The following is a 21,980-nucleotide window of genomic DNA, read 5'->3' as shown; positions in this document are numbered from 1 at the left end:
CAGGCCGGACTGCCCATTCACTTCCACTCATTTTTTGGACTATGATTACGCAAAAACTACCAAAATGGGCCACCTTAGGACCCATTACATTTTGGAACAGATCCAAATCATGGGCCAGATCCACGAATGAAAACAAAACTTAGAACGAAGCCAGCTACCTGTGTATGGGTGCTAGAGACACCGGCTTTGACCCGAGGGGGGCACCACAGAGCCAGCCAGAGCCAGCCAAAGACAGCCACCCATTCAACTCCAGTCATTTTTACCTCCGCCCCAGTGAATCACAAGCTGCCCAAACACGGCCCAGGCGGCCCGTTCACCTCCATACATTTTTTGGACTAGGATTACACAAAAACGAACAGACTGTTTTTCATGAAACTCACTGGAGGGGTGTAGCATGGGCCAATTTAGAACCCATTCAATTTTGTGTGCACAGGGCCACAAAATACATTCAGGGGCAGAGGTCTGTGCTCTCTGAGCATCATTTCTAGTTTCCTTCTAATACAGTTGTTTCATAAAGTAATTAAGTTGTGTAGTTCTAAGTTCTTAAGTAACATTCTAATTATTCTGGAACATACCGTTTATACTTTCTGAAACCATTAGGACTACAGGCTATCTACAGGCAACTGACAGCAACGCCTACAGAAAAAGATTGGAAGTTTGATTTTTTTTTTTTACATTTCAAAGCAAATCAGACTTTTCCCACTTTTCTTTAATTGCGCTACTGCAAACCCTTACACGCAATATAAAGATAATGACAACAAAATACTTAGACCAACATTGTTTATTAATTGTGTTTGAACTGAAGTTGAATATAGGCCTACCTGTAGGCCTATGTTGTAGACAACATCACAGTTACAGAAGATACAGTGAGGGATTAAAACTTTATTAGAAAGAAAGTTGTGATGTACAATTCCTATGATTCATCTGGAAAAACAAAGTGACAGGGAGTGTCTCTAACTGCTTGACAGTAGATAAAGATAACCTTATAAGGTGTTTTTTTAAAGGGTAAAGGTTGTTTGCTTTCTGTAAGGCTGCACATTTGTTATTTCAGAGGGGATTGGCCTATTTCTTATTCTTAAGCAGGAAAAAAGGAACTTTGGAACTTTAATCTAATATACCAACTCTCTCTTCCCGCCATACTTTGATGTTGGTGTCAAAACGTTTGAGTGCTCTAACGCAGAACAGGCCTACAACCTCAACCCACTGATGCTATATCAGCATGCAAGAGCAAACTCGTTGGTTACAAACATCACAGGCTAAACAACACATACACACAAGAACAACAACAACAGGTACATAATATACTGCATTTTTTAAAAACAATAATTCCCAAGCAATTCTTACATAAAGTAAGAAAGGAAATAATTAGCAAGCAGCTGCTACATAATTACCTATGCAAAATAGGCTATTAGGGAAGTGTGAATAGAATGATTATTGTCAACCTCATCTGGATGGATGACTGTCGTAAATCCAGTGAGCACTTGATTATTTTGTCACACCTCAGTCGTCCTTGCCACACACACACACACAGGGTCCTTGGGTCCTTGAGGTCCTTGCTGCAAAGGGAAGAGAAGGATGGCAACATGATGGCATAGCAGGACTCTATTCTCAGCTGCTATGCCAACATCTTGCCATCTTTCCTCGACCCACTTCCACAGAGAGGTGTGCACTGCAGAGATGACCAAGTATATACTGACTCATTTCTGAAAGCGGGGGACAGTCATAACAAAAGTATTATCTTTATCTTGCCACATAGGCCTATCATATAAATAGGCGCTATATCGGTATTAAATTCTAGTTACTGACATATTGGCTAGTAGTAGCACCGTCGATAAATCCTTAGGCCTACTATTTGTGAACTACTATACTAGGCCTAAGGATAGTACTGGAAATAGCCCCAAAATTGTAGCGAGCGATTTATATTTGAACTTCATCATGGCCAACAACTGTTAGGCTAAATCTTAGAATTATAATGGGGAGAGGCCAATGTCAATCTAGCAACTACAACAAAGTTTTCATTTAAACAGTAACACATTTATTGATAATATAATACATCAAAGAAGAAGAAGCAATACATTCTAACTCAGGCACATAGTGTGTGAACTGCTTACCTGCAGCTCAGCTGTGTCTTGCGCTGTAGTTCCATTCACTGCGACTATTCAAATAGCCCACTGAATGAATGTGTACAGTGGCCTGGAAAATTATCACCCCAGACTCCTACACATGTAAAATGACTCAGCTGTACTCGGTGGAATTGATTACTCACTCTGTGTTGCTTCTCCGATAAAGCCATTGTAGCCTACGTCATCACTCTATGAAAATGGAAACTTATGAACAGGTGCTAATATTTATATATTTTTCTCTAATGGATTGCAATTGTAGGTTTACAATAGCCTACCTAGTGAGTCCATAGTTTTCACCAGTGACAGATCAATCAGGAACCATTGAAGAGAGGTGTGTAGTGTTGCCTAGGTGGCAAATGGCGATTTTCCAGACCACCGTGGCGACTTAATTAGTCAAAAGCGACCAGCGACATGTCTAGCGAATTTTCCAGTCATTTGGGGAATGATTGTGTTGACAAAGCTCTGCAAAAGCATCTAACGTATCCTGTTCCGTGGTTCACGTCCGAGCTCACGAGAGCCGCCTAAACTGAGTAGCCTACACAGTGACGGCTGCCGTCTCCTCACACCGCCCCGCAGACCAGCAGCAGCAGCAGCGAACACCGTGACCGAGAGAGAGAGAGAGAGAAAGAAAGAAAGAAAGAAAGAAAGAAAGAAAGAAAGAAAGAAAGAAAGAAAGAAAGAAAGAAAGAAAGAAAAACGTATATAGCAAAAAAAAAAAAAAAAAAATAGGTCTACGTAACCCTGCCTATGTATCTAGTAGCTTAATAATAGTTAATCAGGGTTTTGCCATTTTATACGGGGGTATGTTATGTTTGTTTATAGAGTGATAATTATCACTCCAAAAACAAACATACCTCCATATAAAATGGCAAAACCCTGATTAACCTCAAGACAATATTTTTGGAAACCAATCCAACCAGGTGGGGTCAGCTGAATGCTGGTGCTCTTCTGCTTTCTGAGGTAGCCTACCTAGCTTGCTATATAACAGAACCAACAGCAGTAATCTAGCTAGCTACGAGCATAACTAGTAAATTTAAAGCCGTTGATCTTCGCCATGATTAAACAAGTCCAAATGAATGGAGGTGAATGGGCGGCCATGTGTGGGTTCTGTGGCACCCGCCTCGGGTCGGAGCCGGCGGGGGGCAGTTTGGTGAACTACGGGCTCTGCCCCCACACAACCCCAGTCCTCTAGAGCACCCACACGGGGAGCTGGCTTTACTCAACGTTTTGTTTTAATTCGATCCGCCCGGTAATTAAGATCTACTCCAAAATTGAATGGGTTCTAAATTGGCCCTTACAACAATCGGACTCCCAAATCAATCAGATTGACCAATTGTGCTGTTGTTTAAAGTAGCGTGTAAACAGCTGTGCTGTGAATGAACAGGAGAGAAATTGGGAGGGTAAACGCTCAGAGTTCGTCCAGATGACAGGTGAGAGTATCAAAGCACTGATGTGTGTCTGCCTGCCTATCGGTCTTTCTGTCTATAAAAAAAGAATTCATAATTTTATATATTTCTATTCCCCTGTTTTCTTTATTATGAGATATGATATATCAATATGTGGGTTCACTTTCAAACAAACACTTCAGGACATAGATACCAGCCTTTCTAAGTCCTTTTTTGATCTGATGATCACCTGTGACCTTAATCGACTCTCTTTCATTCCTTTGGGTTTTGGAATGTCTCATGACATTTTTAGGTACATATATGAAGAAATGTTAGATGTGAGGAACTGTACTCTTGTACTCTACATTATTAGTTATCTACAGTAATGATCATAACTAACCTTTACTCCTTCCACTGGACCAGTTGCTTCAGTTTGCTACAGTTCATTCAATCTCATAAGGCGTGTTTTGGCTACTGGAGTTCACATTACTCCTAATTCCATTGGATTAAACATTGATATTTGTAAATAAATCCATTCAGAGTGGTATTCCATAAAGTACGTTTATGGATGGAGTTAAGTTTTGTTAACATTTAGTGCTAGTGCCTATTATACTGTAAGTGGGGTGCTGAGAAAATGTATTTTAATCTAGCATTAAGATACTAGGCAGGGTTATCATACCACAATATAAACTAGAGACATGTAGACAAAAATACCTATATTCTTTGCTCACCTTAGATGGTGCCAAATTTTGGATGGGCCCCTGGACATAAGATAGTTTGAAAACTACCTGGTCATTCTTTCCATTCATTTTGCCTGTTTCAGAATTGCATATTATGCAAATTAGTTGATTACATCATCTAGCTACTTTAAGCTACTTTTGGGAGAACCAACAGCTACTTCCCTTACAGAGGAGTTGGCAACACTGGAGGTGTTTACAGAGGACACGGTGCACGTAGCATTTTACGCACTTGGCATAATTTTGATTCAGAATCCATATTTTCATAAAATGAGGAGGTGGACCAACGTGGTGTTGCTGTTTGGGCTCTCCCAGACAGAATGGCAGAGAACTAGACGGTTGTGGCGAGAAGCTGGCTGAGTCCAGTGCTGAGTCACGCTGGTTCTGAACGTGTCCATCTCCTTCTTCACGTCTGGATATAGCTCTTCATGATGAATCACTGAATGATCAAGAACACGTGTCTGTACTAAGGAGTGTGTGTGTGTGTGGGTGTGTGTGTGTATGTGGGGTAGTTGGCCGGGAAATATTATAATCAGGAAAACGCCAATTAAAATGCCAATGTGACCAAATTCAGCATAACTGACTCGTGTACTGTATGTCTCCCATTGCAGAAAATGCTGACTGACTTAAACCAGTGGACAGTTTCCTAAGCCTATAGACTCCTATACTATGTAACCGATTGAAACATGAGAGCAGCTGGTGAAACTCACTTCTCAAACGAGCACTGACAGTCCCTCCAGGAGGGACGTCCCTTCTGGCGCAACTGTCAGTGTGTCCATCTCACAAGCGGGAAACCTAGTTGAACGTGGGTTTGAATGGCCCAAGTCCTTAATCTGGGTTACATTGGTGCCGTGATCTGGTTGCCCAGTGGTGTGGGGTGAGTGTAACCGAGTGAAACTTGATAGTAGCTGGTGAAACCTTCTCCTCAAAGGAGTAAGGACAGTCCTTCCAAGGGTGGTACAACTGTCAGCGTGTCCTCCTCACAAGCGGGAGAGCCCTTAACGTGGATTACATATAGGCTACTTAAATGTGCATTGTGACTGTAATCAAAATTACACATCATTTAAATACTAAATTTATAACAATTAATTGTGTTTTCAAATAACTAAGATACCTGAACAGTTGAGAAAATTGTTGTTGTATTGTTGATAAATAGCTTAGTCTACTGTAGGTTTCGGTTGAATCCGAAACCTCTTCAGACGCCTGATGACTCATTTCCACACACTTATTTCAACTCCCACACAACAAATAGTTGACAGTTCCAGATCTTTAAAGGTTATAATATAATAAGTCATAATAGGCTACGACAAATAGAAAATAGCATAGCTACATGATACATCAGACACTGCAGCCATCTTTGATACAGAATTTTGACAAAAGGCTCTGTGATTGTGACTGTTGGTTACACTACCCATCCAAACCTGCAGCGCAAGATGTCTGAAAGTCTGCTTCGATGGTTCTAGGCTCTAGACTCACAAGATGCTGTTCAACTAAACAGAATCCAGTATTTCTAGAAATGCATTACTGGCTGTACCATTTGATAGGGACAACTTGTCAGCTCTTGTCAATACTTGATGTAGCCTACAGTATGTAACCGTCGTGCTCTCGTCTTCGTTGTAACAGTTCGAACCATGTTAAGGGCTCGCCCAGGGCGGGATTTGAACCCACGTTCGACAAGCTCTTCCACTTGTGAGGTGGACACGCGGACAGTTGCGCCAATAGAGACGTCCCACTTGGAGGGACTATCAGCGCTCTATCTATCTATCTATCTATCTATCTATCTATCTATCTATCTATCTATCTATCTATCTATCTATCTATCTATCTATCTATCTATCTATCTATCTATCTATCTATCTATCTATCTATCTATCTATCTATCTATCTATCTATCTATCTATCTATCTATCTAGATAGTGAGTTTCACCAGCTACTCTCATGTTTCACTTGGTTACACCTATCTCAGCAACTAGGCCTATTGTGAATGTCAGAATATCTCTGAACGAATCATCTCTCATAATCCAGAAAATGAGTGAGTGAGTCAGTCTGTGGCTTCCTGTGAGCTGTGTTCACCACACACTAGACCAACATCCCTTTGAGAGTAATGGCTTATTCCAGACGTTTCTAGGATTTCTAGGAGCCACGAAAACAACACCGCAGCGCTTAAAAACTGAGGTAAAGTAGACAGGCCAGGATGACTATCTCCTCTGTAACAGCCTTGTGGAGACATTTGCTCACTCCACAGCCAAAGTCTGAGCTGGACAAGGTCCCTCGAGGAAATGAGTGAGTGAAAGTGCAGCACTGGCCTTGGGCCACGTCGGAGACTTTTTTGCTGAGTCAAATCCTAGCCCGCCCTACAAATGAAGTCATAGAACAAAGTCTAGCAGCTGTAGCCGACGCGCTGCTCTCTGTAACCTCGCCCTCACACCCATATGGCTTGTATTAACTGCTGACATGGTTGTTGAGTAGTGAGTAGGCCCTTGTAAAATGTGAGCAGAACAAGGGAAAATCCCAAAAGGAGTAGCCAGTAATAGTTTGAAAGAAGTTAGTTTTTGGCAGGTGGAAGTTGCACAGCCTACAGTATAGGCTAAAGGAGTAGGCTATCTTACAAGAAAGTGCCTTCAAAACGGGAAGGCAAGAAGTAGCCTAGGCCTACAGAAGCCTCCTTTTTTCTTTGACAGAGTAATTAATGCTCTACAGTATTTTAGATGACTAAGAAACTGTTATTAAAATCAAAAGTCGTCTTTTTTTTTTGTTTATTTTTGTCATACAGTGTCACACAGCACACGTGCGAGAGGTGACACAGAACACACACGCACACACATGTTGAGGCGGTTGCTGATGAATCTCTCCTCTGCATTTCTCCCATCCAAATTGTCCTCCTCCAGGAGCAGCCAGGAGCAGTGGGCAGCCTCGTCAGTGGCGCCCGGGGACCAAGTCCAAGCCCTCAGTCCTTGTCCTGGTCAGGGACCAGACTGAAGAGCATCAGTTCTTCTGCATGTTTTTCATATTGTGGTTCTATGTGGAGGGAACCCGAGTGACAAGGAACCACATGCAAACTACACACAGAAAGGCCTGGGAGATAGCCCATGTGGGAATCAAACCCAGGACCTTCTTGCTGTGAGGCGATGGTGTAACGCACCAATGAAGTAGAGGGTCTAAAATTAATGAGATGTTGAAACATGGTGTTTCATAAGTCTAGGCCTTTTTGGTAGGCTGGAGGATTTTCCAATTAACAACAGGCCTACCCAAGTCTAAAGTGGTACTGCCTCATGTCAAATCGTTTAGGTCATAAATCAAAGGCGATATCATTTATAACAAATCCGTTTTTTCTCTTACAGTACGTGTTGGGGAGAACTTCAAAGGACAGATGACAAATGTGGAGAACGAAATATTGCCGTATGGTACAGTAGGTTTTATCTACTCCATAATGACAGATTTGGTCTCTGTCTGTCTACTGTACATACATACATATGTACGGTGTCCACTGTTATCTCAACAACCGATCAATGTATGAGGTTGACCTTCAGCAGGTGTACAGTATTTCTCAGGACCTTAGAACGTGGTGTCGCCTATGAAGTTGTTTGGATCAGTCGTTCTCGATGGACACTGTCCTGTATAAAGTAGTTCCGCGCGGCAGGATACGCTCCCATGCGGTGCTATGGTCAACCCCGTACCAATGATACCAAGGAGCGGCTTACAATGCTACCAGCTAGCTTCAGATAGCCTGCACTCTAGCCTACTGTAGGAATAAAGAAAGGTCAAAATATTGTTACGAACAGAATGTGTTTGATATAAAGTACATAATAGTGTGTCCCCTAGGATGCCAGTGGTGGTGATATGCGCGTGCGCGGAATCATGTACAGCTGCTGCATGAAATTGGTCGCCTTCCCATCGATCTAGCAGTGAGTAAAATCATCCAAATTATGTCCAGAGGAGGACATCATTGGATTCCTCTCAGCCTACAGAATCTAACTATCTTGCTTTTGAGCAGTTTGGAGTCAATTACTGTCTTTATAAGCACAGAGAATAACTGCCCATTGACCACCATTCAGTTGGTGCAATACATTTCCCCATTCATTCTCTATGGGGGCCGCTTTGATACCAGTATCTGGGGTTCTGGGGGGATGTAATGAGAGGGGGGACGCAACTGTGTCATAGCGCATTTAGAATGGGCATGGATCTTACAGTCAGATCAATGGAGCTACATCTTACAGTCAGATCAATGGTTGATTGCTCAACACTGTTGAAACTGAGTTGTAAGAGTTTCTTCAAGATCAAAAGTAGTTTGTTTCGGTTTGTGCTGTACGCCGAAGGTGATGATTTGAATGGTGAATATCTGATTCAGTCGATTAATCTGCCCCTGGTGTTATGAGTAATGCTTTCTATAGCCTACATATGCAGCCCCACAGGGTTTGCTGTGATATTTGATAGATAGATAGATAGATAGATAGATAGATAGATAGATAGATAGACAGACAGACAGACAGACAGACAGACAGACAGACAGACAGACAGACAGACAGACAGACAGACAGACAGACAGACAGACAGACAGACAGACAGACAGACCAATAGCCCACACTTCACTCTTTATAGAGCAGCAGCAGCCGAATCAAATGGAAAAACTAATCTTGTCCAGGAGGCTTTGAACCATGGAGAACAAACACTCTGATGAAAGAGTGAAACTCAGCTCACAGAATCTCCAAGTCCGCACAGAGTAGCCTAGCTGTGGAGGACAGGTCTACTCAACATTGTACGTATTGCTATTAGTGGCCATGGCACCTAATAGGCCTAGCCTATTAGACGGCTAGTCTACAAGAATTTTAGGCCTATTGTGCAATAGTTGTTGAAAGTAGGATCTTGGCATGGAAATCAAGGGGATTGTCCTTTTCCCTTGGAATGTGGTCATGTTGTGTCTTGAAAGGTTGTTTATACTATAGTACCCTCCCACACCACGTTTAATTTCCCAGGTAACTCTAACTTTATCAGTAGTTTTCTCCTGAAAAACAAAATGCATTATTGAAACAGTCATCAGTAGATACAAAGCACAATGCAATCTGGTCCAATCTAGTATCACTACAGACATTTGTGACAACTGACTCTGCACAACTGTATCAATATGTATATATATCTCCCTGAATGACATGTGGGTTATCATCTACTCCCTGAACTGTCAACTGTCCAATCTTCACTAATAAGGCACTTTATTTTGAGGGTCCATCTAGAATGTCTGTGTAGCCACCACGGAAGTAGGCATTCATTCAAAGTCTTGGTGCACTATGAGGTTAATGTCACTAGAGGGCGCACTAACCCGTGATAATTCCTTTTTCAGTCTGAAGCTATATTTGTAAGCCTGTAGTTGTGGCCTATAAGGAAGCACACGCACGATTAATTACGCAGTGACGTCATTTCATTATAAGCTTGTTGCAAGCAGTTAGCCAGTATGTAAAGTGTCAGTAAAACTCTTTGACCACTCTCTGCTTATGTCCTCACTTTCAAGGTTTCAGTGGTAGCAAAAAAATAGTTGTTTGATTTGTTTGGTTAAATAAATAAATAAATAAAAGACTTTGAATAATTTCATTATCACCTTTATTCATGTTATTACATACAGTGTCTTTACATTAAGAGACATGTTCTTTTACACATATAGATTATATGGTTAATTTGTATCTGTATATGTACACCAGAAATCTTACATTAACACCAATAAAATAAAATAAAAACATTTACAGTGCAAGTATGTGTATTGGTGGTTTTCTCATATCCTCTACTCTGCATCAATGCCGGTCTCATATTTTAAACAGGTTTTTCTTTTCTTTCTTTTTTTCCCTCTGCATTTTTAGCTCATTCATGCTCACACAAACTCACCATTTAACTCTGGAAAACTACGTCTCTGCCCAAATGTGATTCTCTGACATGAGGAACTTATCGGAATTCTTAATGCATTTATGCACCTTTGACACCAGACACTGAAGCCACTGAGAGAAGCAGGAAGAATGAGACATTTCAGGCGCAGGATGAAGTGAAAATTGTAAACCTAAAACAAATCGCCCCAGTGAAGCGAAGATCTCCGGTGTTTGAGAGAACGAGGGATACTATGGCAGGTGTCCGGCTTTTGTATAGTACTTAAAACCACAGTCTTTTCTATCAAATCACATTTCTGTCATGCTATACATAAACCACTGGAAATGGCAGAGGCATTCTTGCTGTGTTAAAGTATTGGCTCTTACAGTAAGCATGTCAACTGGCGATGTATGACTTTGAAAAATGGGCATTGTCCTCATGAAAGTTTATCAATGAGTTACTAATAGAACAGATCATTTGTTTTCAATACTCTACCTGGTAGACAGGTTGTGCATGTCAGGTGTGCCAATCCAGTTGTGCATGTGGCCATTGAAGAATTATACTGACTATAACTGTGTGTGTGTGCGTGTGTGTGTGCAAGTGTGTGTGTGTGACCTGTACATTTGCAGGGAGGGATTGTAGTGGAGGTGGAAAGGCAAATGACACCTTACCTTTGACGGCTGTGCTACATCAGTGGTGGGTAATGGACACACAACAATGTCATCTGCATAAAGTCCTTCTCCCATAAACCACGAGGAGGCGATGTAGTCACATAGCCCTCAAGTCCATCCATCACCACCTTTACCAAGGGGAGAAAGGTTCAAGCGAAAACACACAGCTTACTCACGATGAATGAATTCCTAGGCAGCGCTAAAGGGTGTTTGGGTTTGTTTTTTTTGTTTCGTCTTATTGCTCAAGTGAAATACTATAGATAATATGGAAACACTGTCATGTCAATATCTTTATCTTCCACAGGAAATTAAAATGAAAATATAATATAAAAATAGGTTGAACACAATAAAAATGTGAACCGTTTTACCTTTGTTACTCTGTGTGTGGGCTCCTGTGAAAAGCGTGTATGTTATATTTACAAAAGAAAATCAACTGAATAGCGGTAGTGCTTTCTGAGTTGATGCATAAGAGTTAACACCAAGCTCCTCTAACTCTCCTGTACAGTTTCATGGGTAACCAGCCCAAAGTCTGCATGCATTTTTCTCACACATTCATATGAGCTTATTTACTATTATTTTACAGGTAATTCTCACTAAGCTACTGTACAGGGTAAATCGGGGGTGTCTGTTCAGTATGGAGGTGTAGTAAGAGTAGGGGTCTGAAGCCATGTCTAGAATTAAAGAGATCACACTATAGATTGGAAGGAGCAGAGACAAACACATGGAAATGCAATTCTCAGATGCAATGACAATACATACAGTATATTGCTGTTAGTTTTGTGATGTCCACACTCTACATTAGGAGCAAGTGTGAAAATGACTGCATGAGATCTGCTGAAGAAACAACAATGTAAAAAAAAAAAAAAAGGCAGACTCCTGTATATGTGTGCAGTTAGTTAAAATACTGGTAATATAACCTATTCATTTCTCTGTATTGTATATCTTTATTGTTAACAAATGGTAATTTTATGATGCAAGAATATACCGATAGCACACATGCGGACAAAAGCACCCTTGGTTGGAAAATAAACGGCACAAGATTGATAAAATAGCATCAGCCACACGTTTGGACGTTTTCTACATCGAAACGAAGCAGCACTCGTTTTTTACTTCGAAATGTGACTCTTTCTGTTTCATAGAGACTTTCTCACAGGTCTGACAACATTCATGTTGTGTTCAATCATGCATCAACCAGTCTGCTTGCAGTTCAATCAACAGTTGATTGAATCTTAATTTAAAGAGCGCTCTAAACATTCACTAATCTAAATAGACCATTGACACACAGTGAGTGCCATTCTTTTCTTTTTTTAAATTGTAAATCTACTACTGCATTTTGACATTGACATACTGGTTATGAAAGCCATGTCTGATTCTACACATGCTTGTTTTCTCAAAGAGTGAAGAATATTCAAGGTTAGTATTATAGATGTTTTAGAGGCTAACATTGGGTTACCTTTGTCTAAATGTGCCTGTATAGAGTTGACTATACTCATGTGGGAGAGACGCGTGACCAACTCTGTACAAAGTCAACACTTGTGTTCAGTGGCATGTGGGTGAGAACAATATAGTGACATGACTTGGGGTGGGGGGTTCAAAATCCTATACCTTATACTGCTACACAGTACAACTAATTCTAGTTCTATGGGTCCTATGATTAATATACTGCATTAATCAAAACAAAATTATTCTGTAGAGACATTCAGTGTTATGGTTAAATTCAATGTGATGAAGAATAGGGAAAGCTTGAATTCCAGTCTTTCATACAGAGCACAAGATGGGGAAAAAATCTGTTCACATCCCCTGCGCTGAAGCATTTGTTCCTTCTGTTCAGCATATCCTCAGAAGAGAAGCTCCATTCGTCTCTTTTGTGAATGACTTTCAACATCCGCAGAATCCCCTCGCTAAAGAGTTGATCACGGCTGAACCGACTAAGCCTGCTCAGCTGGGGGGTGACAGATGAGTCAACCGTCATTCGAGAATCTAATGTATCCTATTCATTAAAAAAAAAAAACTTTTCCCACAATTCCTGAAGCAGCTAAATAGAAACGCCGTGCCTCTCATCTTTCTTTAACGCCGAGCCCGGCCACTGCAGCTTTGACTGACGTCCGCGTGTGTGTACAGTATCAACAGTACGTGATCTTAAACCCTACAGGAGGACACATCCACAGTCTTATCAGGTGTCCAATCCAGCTCATCTACTGTAGCCAAACAAGTGACATGCATAAGATGGCGGAGCTACCCCCTTCCACCTGGCTAAGCACCCCCCACAAAAGAAAACCCCCAACAACAAACAAACACTAAATGTGAGAACTGTTCCTCCACAAGACTCGCTATTCACTCAATCCAGCCCAGCCGAGTCATGCGTCGTCGTTCCTTCTCGAACATCCCCCGACGGAAAGCGAAATTAAAAGAAAGCGGAAAAACGCGCTTCTCCTTCTCCCCCGCGCTGGTGGTGGTGGTACCAGGGTTCCTACCCCCCGGGTGGCTCCGGCCTCTGCGTTGAAGGGGGGTTAACGGGCGGCTTTAGGGGCGCGGGAGGGGGGCAAGGGGCCGATCTCAGATGGAGATGGGGCAGCGGATGACCTTATCCTCCAGCATCACGCTGAGCACCAGGAACACGAAGTACAGCAGGAACATGATGAAGCCCAGAAGTTTGCTCATGCGCCACTTGCAGGCGGCGATGGAGATGATGACGAAGAGCAGCATGATGAAGAGGAGGACGATGGCGCAGAAGAGGCCGTTGGAGCTGACCACCACGGGCTTCACGCCCTTGCTGAGCGACCACAGGAGCCACGGGAACGGCAGGCTAGGACACACAGAGGACACACACACACACACACACACACACACACAGAGGACACGCAAACACACACACACACACACACACACACGCGTTACAGCAGCAAGGATGGATAAAATAAATCAGAGTAAAGAATGTAAATAGAAGAGTACAAAATATATTTACATACAATATTAAAAATTAACAGAGCTTTTGCCTTTTTTTGTGGGCAGACGCAAAGTGATTCTATGTTGTGCAAAGGAATTAGACGTCATAGCCGTGGTATATGGTAAATATACCACGGCCGGTATATCAGATTGATTTGAGCTACCCCCATTTTATAAATATATATATATACCTACAATATACATGCAAGGGGAATGGGGGGGCACTCAGGCACTGTTATAGAGTCTGATGGCAGCTGGCACGAAGGCTGCTCTGTTTTGCACCTGGGTGGGAGGAGCCTGTGGCTGACGGTGCTCGCCATCTGCCACAGCTCGTCACAGAGGGGGTGGGAGGGGTTGTGCTACTGACGTCGACCCTACGGTAAAGGGACCCACATACGCACAGAGCTGTTCACGCTAAAGCAGCATTACCCAACAGTGATGTCAAAGATGTTGGAGCCCACAGAGCTGGAAACGGCCATGTCTCCCAGGCCCTTCCTCGCCACGATCACACTGGTGATCAGGTCTGGGATGGAGGTACCAGCAGCTAGTATGGTGAGCCCCATGATCTCCTCAGTAATCCCGATGGTCTCTCCCACCTGCAGATACATGACACGAGTTAATAGAAACATTTCTTCATGACATGAGCTAAATAGAAACCTATTTCTTAGAGATAAGCTTCTTAGATATAGAAGCTTCTACTGTGCTCCTCAGTAAGGTTTTGAAGTTATTTATTTTGCTTTGGTAAATCCCAGTGATTTAGACTTGGCATGGTGAGTGACATCCAGAGGTGTGGTGACTGGAGCCAGAGAGCAGGCCTCAGCCTGAACAGGCTCCCTGAAGTGTTGCCCATAACAGCTGGCCAACAGACTACCTCCACAACGGCCTCCATGTTTCTAGATAGCTACGTACATTGTCATTTTAACATGTTGACGAAATCATTTGTGAATACAATGTTGTCACTACCTTAATTACAGCATTATTGAAATACAGTGTTACCAATGGCCCAAATATATACTCCTCTTGAATACATACATCAGACAGATGTGCTGAGTGAGGCACCAGCCTTGCTAACCCAGTTTGGGTAATGCTGACCAACGCCTGGATGACCCATGACCATGACAGAGCCCTTCAGAGCTCCTAACACTAGGTCTCATCATCTGGGATAATCCAAACAAACATCTCAGCGACTTCCAACAACATACAGAGCGACAGCAGTGGGGGCCATTTTAGCTCTTTGTTGGCTCAACGGAGCCCTGAAGAACGTACCTGGTGGGCCCACCACACCATGAGATAAGAGAACCCTGCGATCCACCAGATGGCTCCCACAAACGTGATGGGGAAGAACCTCTTTGCGGTCTGAGAGAGACAAGTTTGTGTCAAAGTGATAAAAAATCATCCCCCCAGAACACAACTACAACAAGAACAACAAATGTACCGCACGGCAGTAACACCATTAAACCCCTCTCTTGACCAGAAACGAGAGCGCCGTCGGCGTGCACTTACCGTTTTCCTGACGTCCGGCAGGGTGAGCCAGAGGGGGAAGACGATGGGCATGATGAACAGGTAGGTGAAGCGCTTGCGGTTAGAGTCCGGCCAGGCCAGGCTAAGGGGCTGGTCCTCTTCCTCCTCGTCCTCCGCCTGAGGGGGGGGGGGGGGCAGCGCAGAGAAGCGGGGGAAGATTGTCAGTTAAAGGGTTCCTCTCCGGGGGGGCTGACCCTCTGCGTGCGTTGCATGCACGTGCGTGCCTCGAGGATGGGTATGATCAGTGGTGTAGTGGAGGGTATACGGAGGGTAGACAGAGTGTACCCACTACTTTATCCATGGACACACAGTATACCCAATTCTTTAAACACCACTAATGTAAAAACTGTAACATTTCTGCTGCTGTATACCCACTTCTTTAGTCAGAGTATACTCACTTTTTTACCACTACACCCCTGGGTGTGATGACAGTGAAAAATGACCGGTTTCCAGTTGCGGATTTTCAGACCAATTACATTCTAAATTGGTGTGGCAACTGGCGCCCGAGATAGGAGAGCCCCCTAATGACACAGGCAGTGATGGTGGTGGAATAGGGAAGGGGCCTGAGAAGCAGAAGACAGCATTTGGTCGGAATGCCCTTCTGCTCGCGGTGACCTTGAGAGGGTGCCGTATGATGAAAGTGATTTGGCAGATTGTGCCCAGCCCTAGAGGGGTCTGCCACTCCAGTCATCAGGGGTTCACTGAGTGGGTCTGCAGACAGCATGACTTCCAGGGGCCTTCTCCAGATAAGAGTGCCCTAGCTCCTGCATCTCAAATTTGTGTCTCAACTGGAAAGAACTCCGAAGCCGATTTTAATAAGTATCTTTTCCCATAGACTCGTCTGTTCCATTCCATCTAATGTATCACAAAGACACATGATCCGGCACACAACACGGTTTTGATACACTATCTGGCCAGAGGGGCATTCTGGAGTTAATGTGGTATGCGGGATTCCCAAACTACAGTAGGAAGCAAGGCTCCGAACCGGTTCAAGGAACGGAAACGAAAACCGAAAATGAACGGTATTTTACGAGGAACAGAAACAGGAACGAAAACGAAATGGTCTTTAATTGTTCCAGAACAGAAACGTTAATTTGAAATCTTTAAAACCGGTTAATAACGTTATTTTTTCGTTCTTTGTAGTAGGCCTATATAACTTAAAAATAATTGTAAAAAAGAAGAAAGCTGAGCCTTTTATGGCCGAATAGGCTAAATTAAATTAATTAAATTTGTAGCCTACATCTTGTCCTGTTTTTGTAATGTAGCCTAGGCCCCTAAATCTGTTATTTCACAGTCAGGATCTTAAATGCTTGCTTAGCGAAATGAAGAGATTTAGATATTACAACAACACACCTAGTTCCGACTAGGGATGTGCGCAGCGACTATTTTCACTGATGACTAGACGGTGGTTTTGTAACCGATTACATGACTAGTCTATAAACAGGATTCCCAAGTTTCTACAACAAGTGCTATTTAGAAACATTGAGGATGTTTCTCAAACTCTGCAAGCTAAGATGCATGACTATTCTTGATGTTTCCCAACCACTCAGCGGCAGCCAATTTGCACGCGTTGCGCAGGGCTGTCACACACTCTCCTTTGTTTTCCAGTGCAAAACAGTAGGCTAGTTCAGCCTGTCCTTACAGCTTATTACTGAGCAAAGATATCAATGTGATTTATTTTGTTTAATTGAAGAAGAGTAGGCTAGCCTATAGCCTGTAATGTTTCAGTAGGCTAAAACTAGATTTCACATAAAGACCGCGGATGTCAGAGGGCAATAACGTTCGAAGGCAAATTTATTCCAACATTGGTCCACAAAGAATGATGCAAATAATAAAGTGAAAGAAATAATAGCCTACTGTGCAAATATAATGTTTTATATGGACCTGCCTACTGTGCAAATATAATGTTTTATATGGACCTGCGTGTCTGCAATAAAGTTCCTCTATCTTTATAACCAACATTCAGCGGAAGCCAATTTTCACTCGTTGCGCATCTCGCTCCAAGTATAGTTTGGCTATTTAAAACACGGAGTACAGTTGCTTGGATGTATATTAGTATGCATAAACCTATGTTTTGCGAATTTAATGGTCTGCCTCCTTCAGAGTTCAACTCGCCAATTAGGCTGTGAAAGCGAGCGCGCCTCTTGGAATCTAGTCATAGCCTATTGTTGCACAGATTTCTGTCACGTCTTGACTTTCACAAACCAAATGATTAGGCTACATTAATTAATATGAGCACACTTTAGTGACAATGTGCCGTGCAACCCTGATCATTGAATAGCATAAGTTAAATGACTATAATATTAAAGACCGCGGATGTCAGACGATAGGCTACGTATTACGCGTATAGGCGCCAAATCCGGAGCTCCCATACAAAAGGAACGCAGCATAAACAATAGTGATTGTGCAGATGAATGAATGAGGTGACTAATTATTTATAAATAACATAAAACATTACAAAACGAAATAAAAACAAACAATAGGCCTACAGGCGCAGAATAAAATAGCTTGCAGCAACAGTAGCCTACAAGAAAATATTTGTACAAGAAATACTGTAGGCCTATAGAGTCTTAATAGGCTAACACCCCCGGAACGGTGAACGGAACGTTATTTTTCGTTCTTAACCGGTTCAGGAACGCTATGTTGGTGGCGGAACACGAGAACGGAAACGTTAAATATTCTGGTTCTGCTCGGAGCGAACCGATTGAAAAATAATTTCGTTTTTAAGCCCTGGTAGGAAGGGAAAGTGGGTCCCTGATCCAACAGCTATGGGGCAAGAAAAAAAAAGAATAGCAAAAATACACCTACAGTATTGTATTTTTAGTTTGCTATTTTTGCACTTTGCCTTCAGCACTAGATTATGCTCTTAGTCACTTGTTTTAGAAAGGAGATGCACTTGTGAGTTCTGGCAAGTGGTAATACATTGGCTTTTCCTACGTTAAATGAAGTCTCCAACACAACTTCAGGCGAGGCACGGACGTCAACAAGCTGTCAAGCTGTCAAAACATGTCATTGTTCGCTCATGCCGTTACTGCTGCGATCACTTGCTACCTGCTTGCTCGCCCCACCTCCTTCCCTGCTCCACCTGTGTTATTGTCGATGTCATCTGTTGTCGTCGTTGCTCTCTGTTCCGGGGGTATTTACTGCATTCTTCTGGTTCCACTATGCGTTGGCTAGTGGAAGCCGGGGAACTTAACGTGCTTAGTCTCTGTGGCGCTCCGTGGTGATCGTGGGCCGAAACATCTCCGAAGGGCAATCCTAGCGGTCCCTCCGGTCGCCACGGAGGCAAAGGCTTTAGGCTGTACTCCTTCGGAACTCCACGAAGCGTTGGCCCGTGGAGGCCAGGGACTATAATGTACAGCAGTCCCCCTGTGGCGCTCTTTGATGGTCTTAGTGGGCTGAGTTACCTCCGAGCAACTACCCGATTGCAGCCCACTCTGATCGTCATGGAAGCAGGGGGCTAAATCGATGCCGTTCCTTCTTCCAGCACTCTGGGCCAAGCTGCCCCAGAGGGGGGGGACATCTAAATTCTCGCCCCCCCCTTCGATCGCGCTTTCCACTACGCAGTGGAAGGCAGGGGGCCCCCCGAGTAGAGCACACCGCCAAAATCCCATATGCTGTATTTGCTGCATGCTAAATAAATGGGTCAATTTTGACTAAAGTGATCTCGACTAAAATGCAATTATTGTAAGTCGCTTTGGATAAAAGCATCAGCTAAATGACTGTAATGTCATGTAAAAAAAGTCAAGTCAAGTAAGTTAGCATTTGTTGTTCTTGCGTACTAAACAAATTATGCTTTAGACGAGGGAAAGAGCACAAACAAACAGAGCCTTCTGAGAATGGAAAGTTGCTTTAGCTCCCCCTGTAGCCAATTAGTGAGGTGAGGCCCTGGGCCCCAGGGAGAGCTGGAGAACAGGCCCTCACACGCCAATCCCAGCAAGACGCACTGATGACCCAGGACCTTCCCCCTACTTGCCTAAGAGCAGTGACGCTAACGCCTCCGCTAAAAGGCTGACGTGTTACCTATCTCACTAGCTTCAGGCCTGTTTTAATGAGACTCCAAGCTCATTGTGGGCTTGTCGCTCAGGACGCTGTACCTAAGTAAGAAAAAAATAAATAAAGAGGTGGTTCTCACATGACGAGTAACTCTTTCCTGACACGTGTTTGTTGCCTCCAGCCAATGCCTTGGCTTTAGCTTATCGAACAAGATCATGCTTGTTGCAGCAGTTTGGCACTAAAAGATGGCTGCCACTGGGGCCGAGTCTTAGCAGGAGGCTCAGACTGCCCACCCTGTCACGACTGCCTATGATTCTTGCCTTGTGTAACCTTGGTGATGAGCACCTGATAAAACAAAAGGGCTCCCTGTATTCCCTACCCCCCCCATCCCTCTCCACATCCAGATGGCTGTATTGTTGCCACTGAATAGGTCCGGAGATGGGGAAATCTCCAACTGTGGAAATCTGAGAAGATTTAGGATAGGTGTAAGAAACATGGCTTCACCTCGGATTCTGATATTCCTGAGTGAAATTTGGTGGCACACCCATCCCCTCAGCCTTTTCTGAAAATCTTTTGGATCGGGGCACCTTTCTGGTCACCATTTCCGGATGACATGAACATGGCAGTAGATAGTATCTGGAAATGATCTGCCTGTCACCAGTCTGTCTATTTGTTTTGTCGGTTAATATCCCACAGAGATGTTCTCTCTTCAGAGGTGGCTCCCAAATGCCAGCCCGCCCCTGGGGAAGGGAGGGGTCTTCCTGGCCTGTGGTGCTCAGTGACTACCACTGCGACTGGTGCCACCCAACCCCCCAGGAGCTGCAGAGGGGGGCTGACATTTATTAAATTAGTTTCCCCTTCACGGGAAAGCTCCTCCCAGCCCTTGTACTGAGGCGTGACAGGAATGATAGTAGGATAAAAGCAGCATAAAAAAATTGCATCCCATGCATGTTGGAACTTAGATCTAAATCAGAATCATTTGCTTTGTTAGCATTAAAGGTGGGGTAGGTAGTTTGACGTCAACAAGGCCTCCGATTGGTCATCTTTTTCAAAAGAACCCGCCCCTCCCTCCTGTCAATCATGATGTAGTCCCTCCCTCCAAACATGACTGGTAGGTGTGGCGAGATAGAGACCCTGATTGGTCAATACATTCGGGCGCGGTGCATTCTTTGAATCCAAAATACAGAGGCAGCGGTAAACAGAGAGATACAAGTTTATTCTCAGAGCACTTCTGTTACTGATAGCTAAAAGGATATTATGCCAATTTTACCAAATAAAGCCAAAAGCAAACTACCTATCCCACCTTTAACCTAATTAATCATAATTTCACCAACTTTCCCTTGCACATATTGCTGGAATGTACATTTTTTCTGTACCCTTGATCACCTCACAAATGTACACCATGCGTGAAACCTAGTTTGAGTTTTGCAAAGCCAGACACGTGAGGTAAAGTAAACATGTGATTCTTGGGGGAAAGCTGGGATGAGCCGTCAGCTCGTTACTGAGGGTTGTTGCGGTGTGGAACAAGTTCTTCAGGTGGAACGTCACAAAGGCTCTCTGCTGAACATCAGAGAGGCGTCTCAACAAACCGCCTCGAAAGGAGCTATCTAATAAAGACAAGGCACTGACGATGTCATGTCCCCATTGACTGGCCCGTCACCAACACCCAGGGCTTCAACCATCAACTGAGCAGAATGTGACCTTTGGACGAAGAGATAGACAACTGCTTTGTGACCTTGTTGAATCTAATCTTTCCTCTCAACCATGTCTTCGATCTCCCGTTCTCCAATTATGGTCTTTCATCTGGCGCTCAGCAGGGTTGTCCCTGGCCACGCTTGGCTGGGCAGCCACGACAGCACCACTTTGTGGTTCCCACAGCTGTAGTTGCTGTGCAATTGATCTACGCTCTTTTCATCCAACAAGGAACTGGGAACTGGAACAGAGTGCAGAGGCTGCTAGGTAGTAGTGCTGCAGAAATGACAAAAGCCATGGTGTGCTGTACTGTATGCTGAATGGAACAGCCAGATGATGTGAAGGAAGCACAGGAAGGAAAATACACAGTATGCTTAACGATCAGCATTACTGGTTAAGGTGTCTGCACACTGCCCCAACCAACGCCAACCAGCACCAGCCAACACCAACGTTGGGCTGGTGCGCCACGTTTGTTGGTGACTGTTGCCGTTTGCTGGATGGATTTTGCAGCTGAAATTTAAACTTCCCACATCGTGGCCGTGTGCAGACACCTTTACAATTGGCATGGAAACTAACCTCCTTGATCTGAAGGCTTTCAACCCCTTGCGTGGGTTTCTACAGAAAACAACAACAGTGGAGATCAGCTGGCATATCCATCAACCATTACATGCACACACTCCCGATTTGTCTTATCAGAGGAGCTGTAAGGGAAGGGGTCTGGATGAAGACTCATAAATCCTGTCGGTTATCAATCTTTGTGGAGAATTAGTGGAGCCTTGTGGTCGTGTATATTTAACATAATTTATGTGCAAAGAGGAAGAATGTGCCAACGCCATTTAAAACGGTAGGAAATTTGATATGTCTTAGTCATAGAGACGCTCAGACACAAATTTGTGTGGCATTGATTTCTGTGTGTGTGTGTGTGGGGGGGGGGGTTTTGGGGAGTTTGATGAACATTTATAAAGTATATGCTGTTGGTCTTCAATATGCTGTTGGTCTACAATATGCTGTTGATCTATGTTGTTGGTCTACAATATGCTGTTGGTCTACAGTATGTTGTTG

The 21,980-nt window shown here is 43.6% G+C and overlaps 1 protein-coding gene across 1 annotated transcript in view; it reads right to left on the bottom strand.

Annotated features, from left to right (window-relative positions):
• Positions 1-13,319: 13,319 nt before the first annotated feature.
• LOC311320246 (solute carrier family 24 member 2) overlaps positions 13,320-21,980 on the bottom strand; it is a gene marked incomplete at both ends in the record, with an annotated part of 47,979 nt that continues 39,318 nt past the window's right edge. Inside the window, 4 exons of the mRNA XM_084451979.1 lie at positions 13,320-13,569; positions 14,139-14,305; positions 14,976-15,065; positions 15,213-15,347. Coding sequence (XP_084308105.1) covers positions 13,320-13,569; positions 14,139-14,305; positions 14,976-15,065; positions 15,213-15,347 — 642 coding nt within the window. The remainder of the gene's footprint in view (positions 13,570-14,138; positions 14,306-14,975; positions 15,066-15,212; positions 15,348-21,980) is intronic.

This window comes from Borostomias antarcticus, assembly GCF_949987555.1.
Source record: "Borostomias antarcticus genome assembly, chromosome: 17".
NCBI lineage: Eukaryota > Metazoa > Chordata > Actinopteri > Stomiiformes > Stomiidae > Borostomias > Borostomias antarcticus.
The sequence above is the reverse complement of the archived record's forward strand: the minus strand, read 5'-3'. Positions and strand labels throughout refer to the sequence as shown.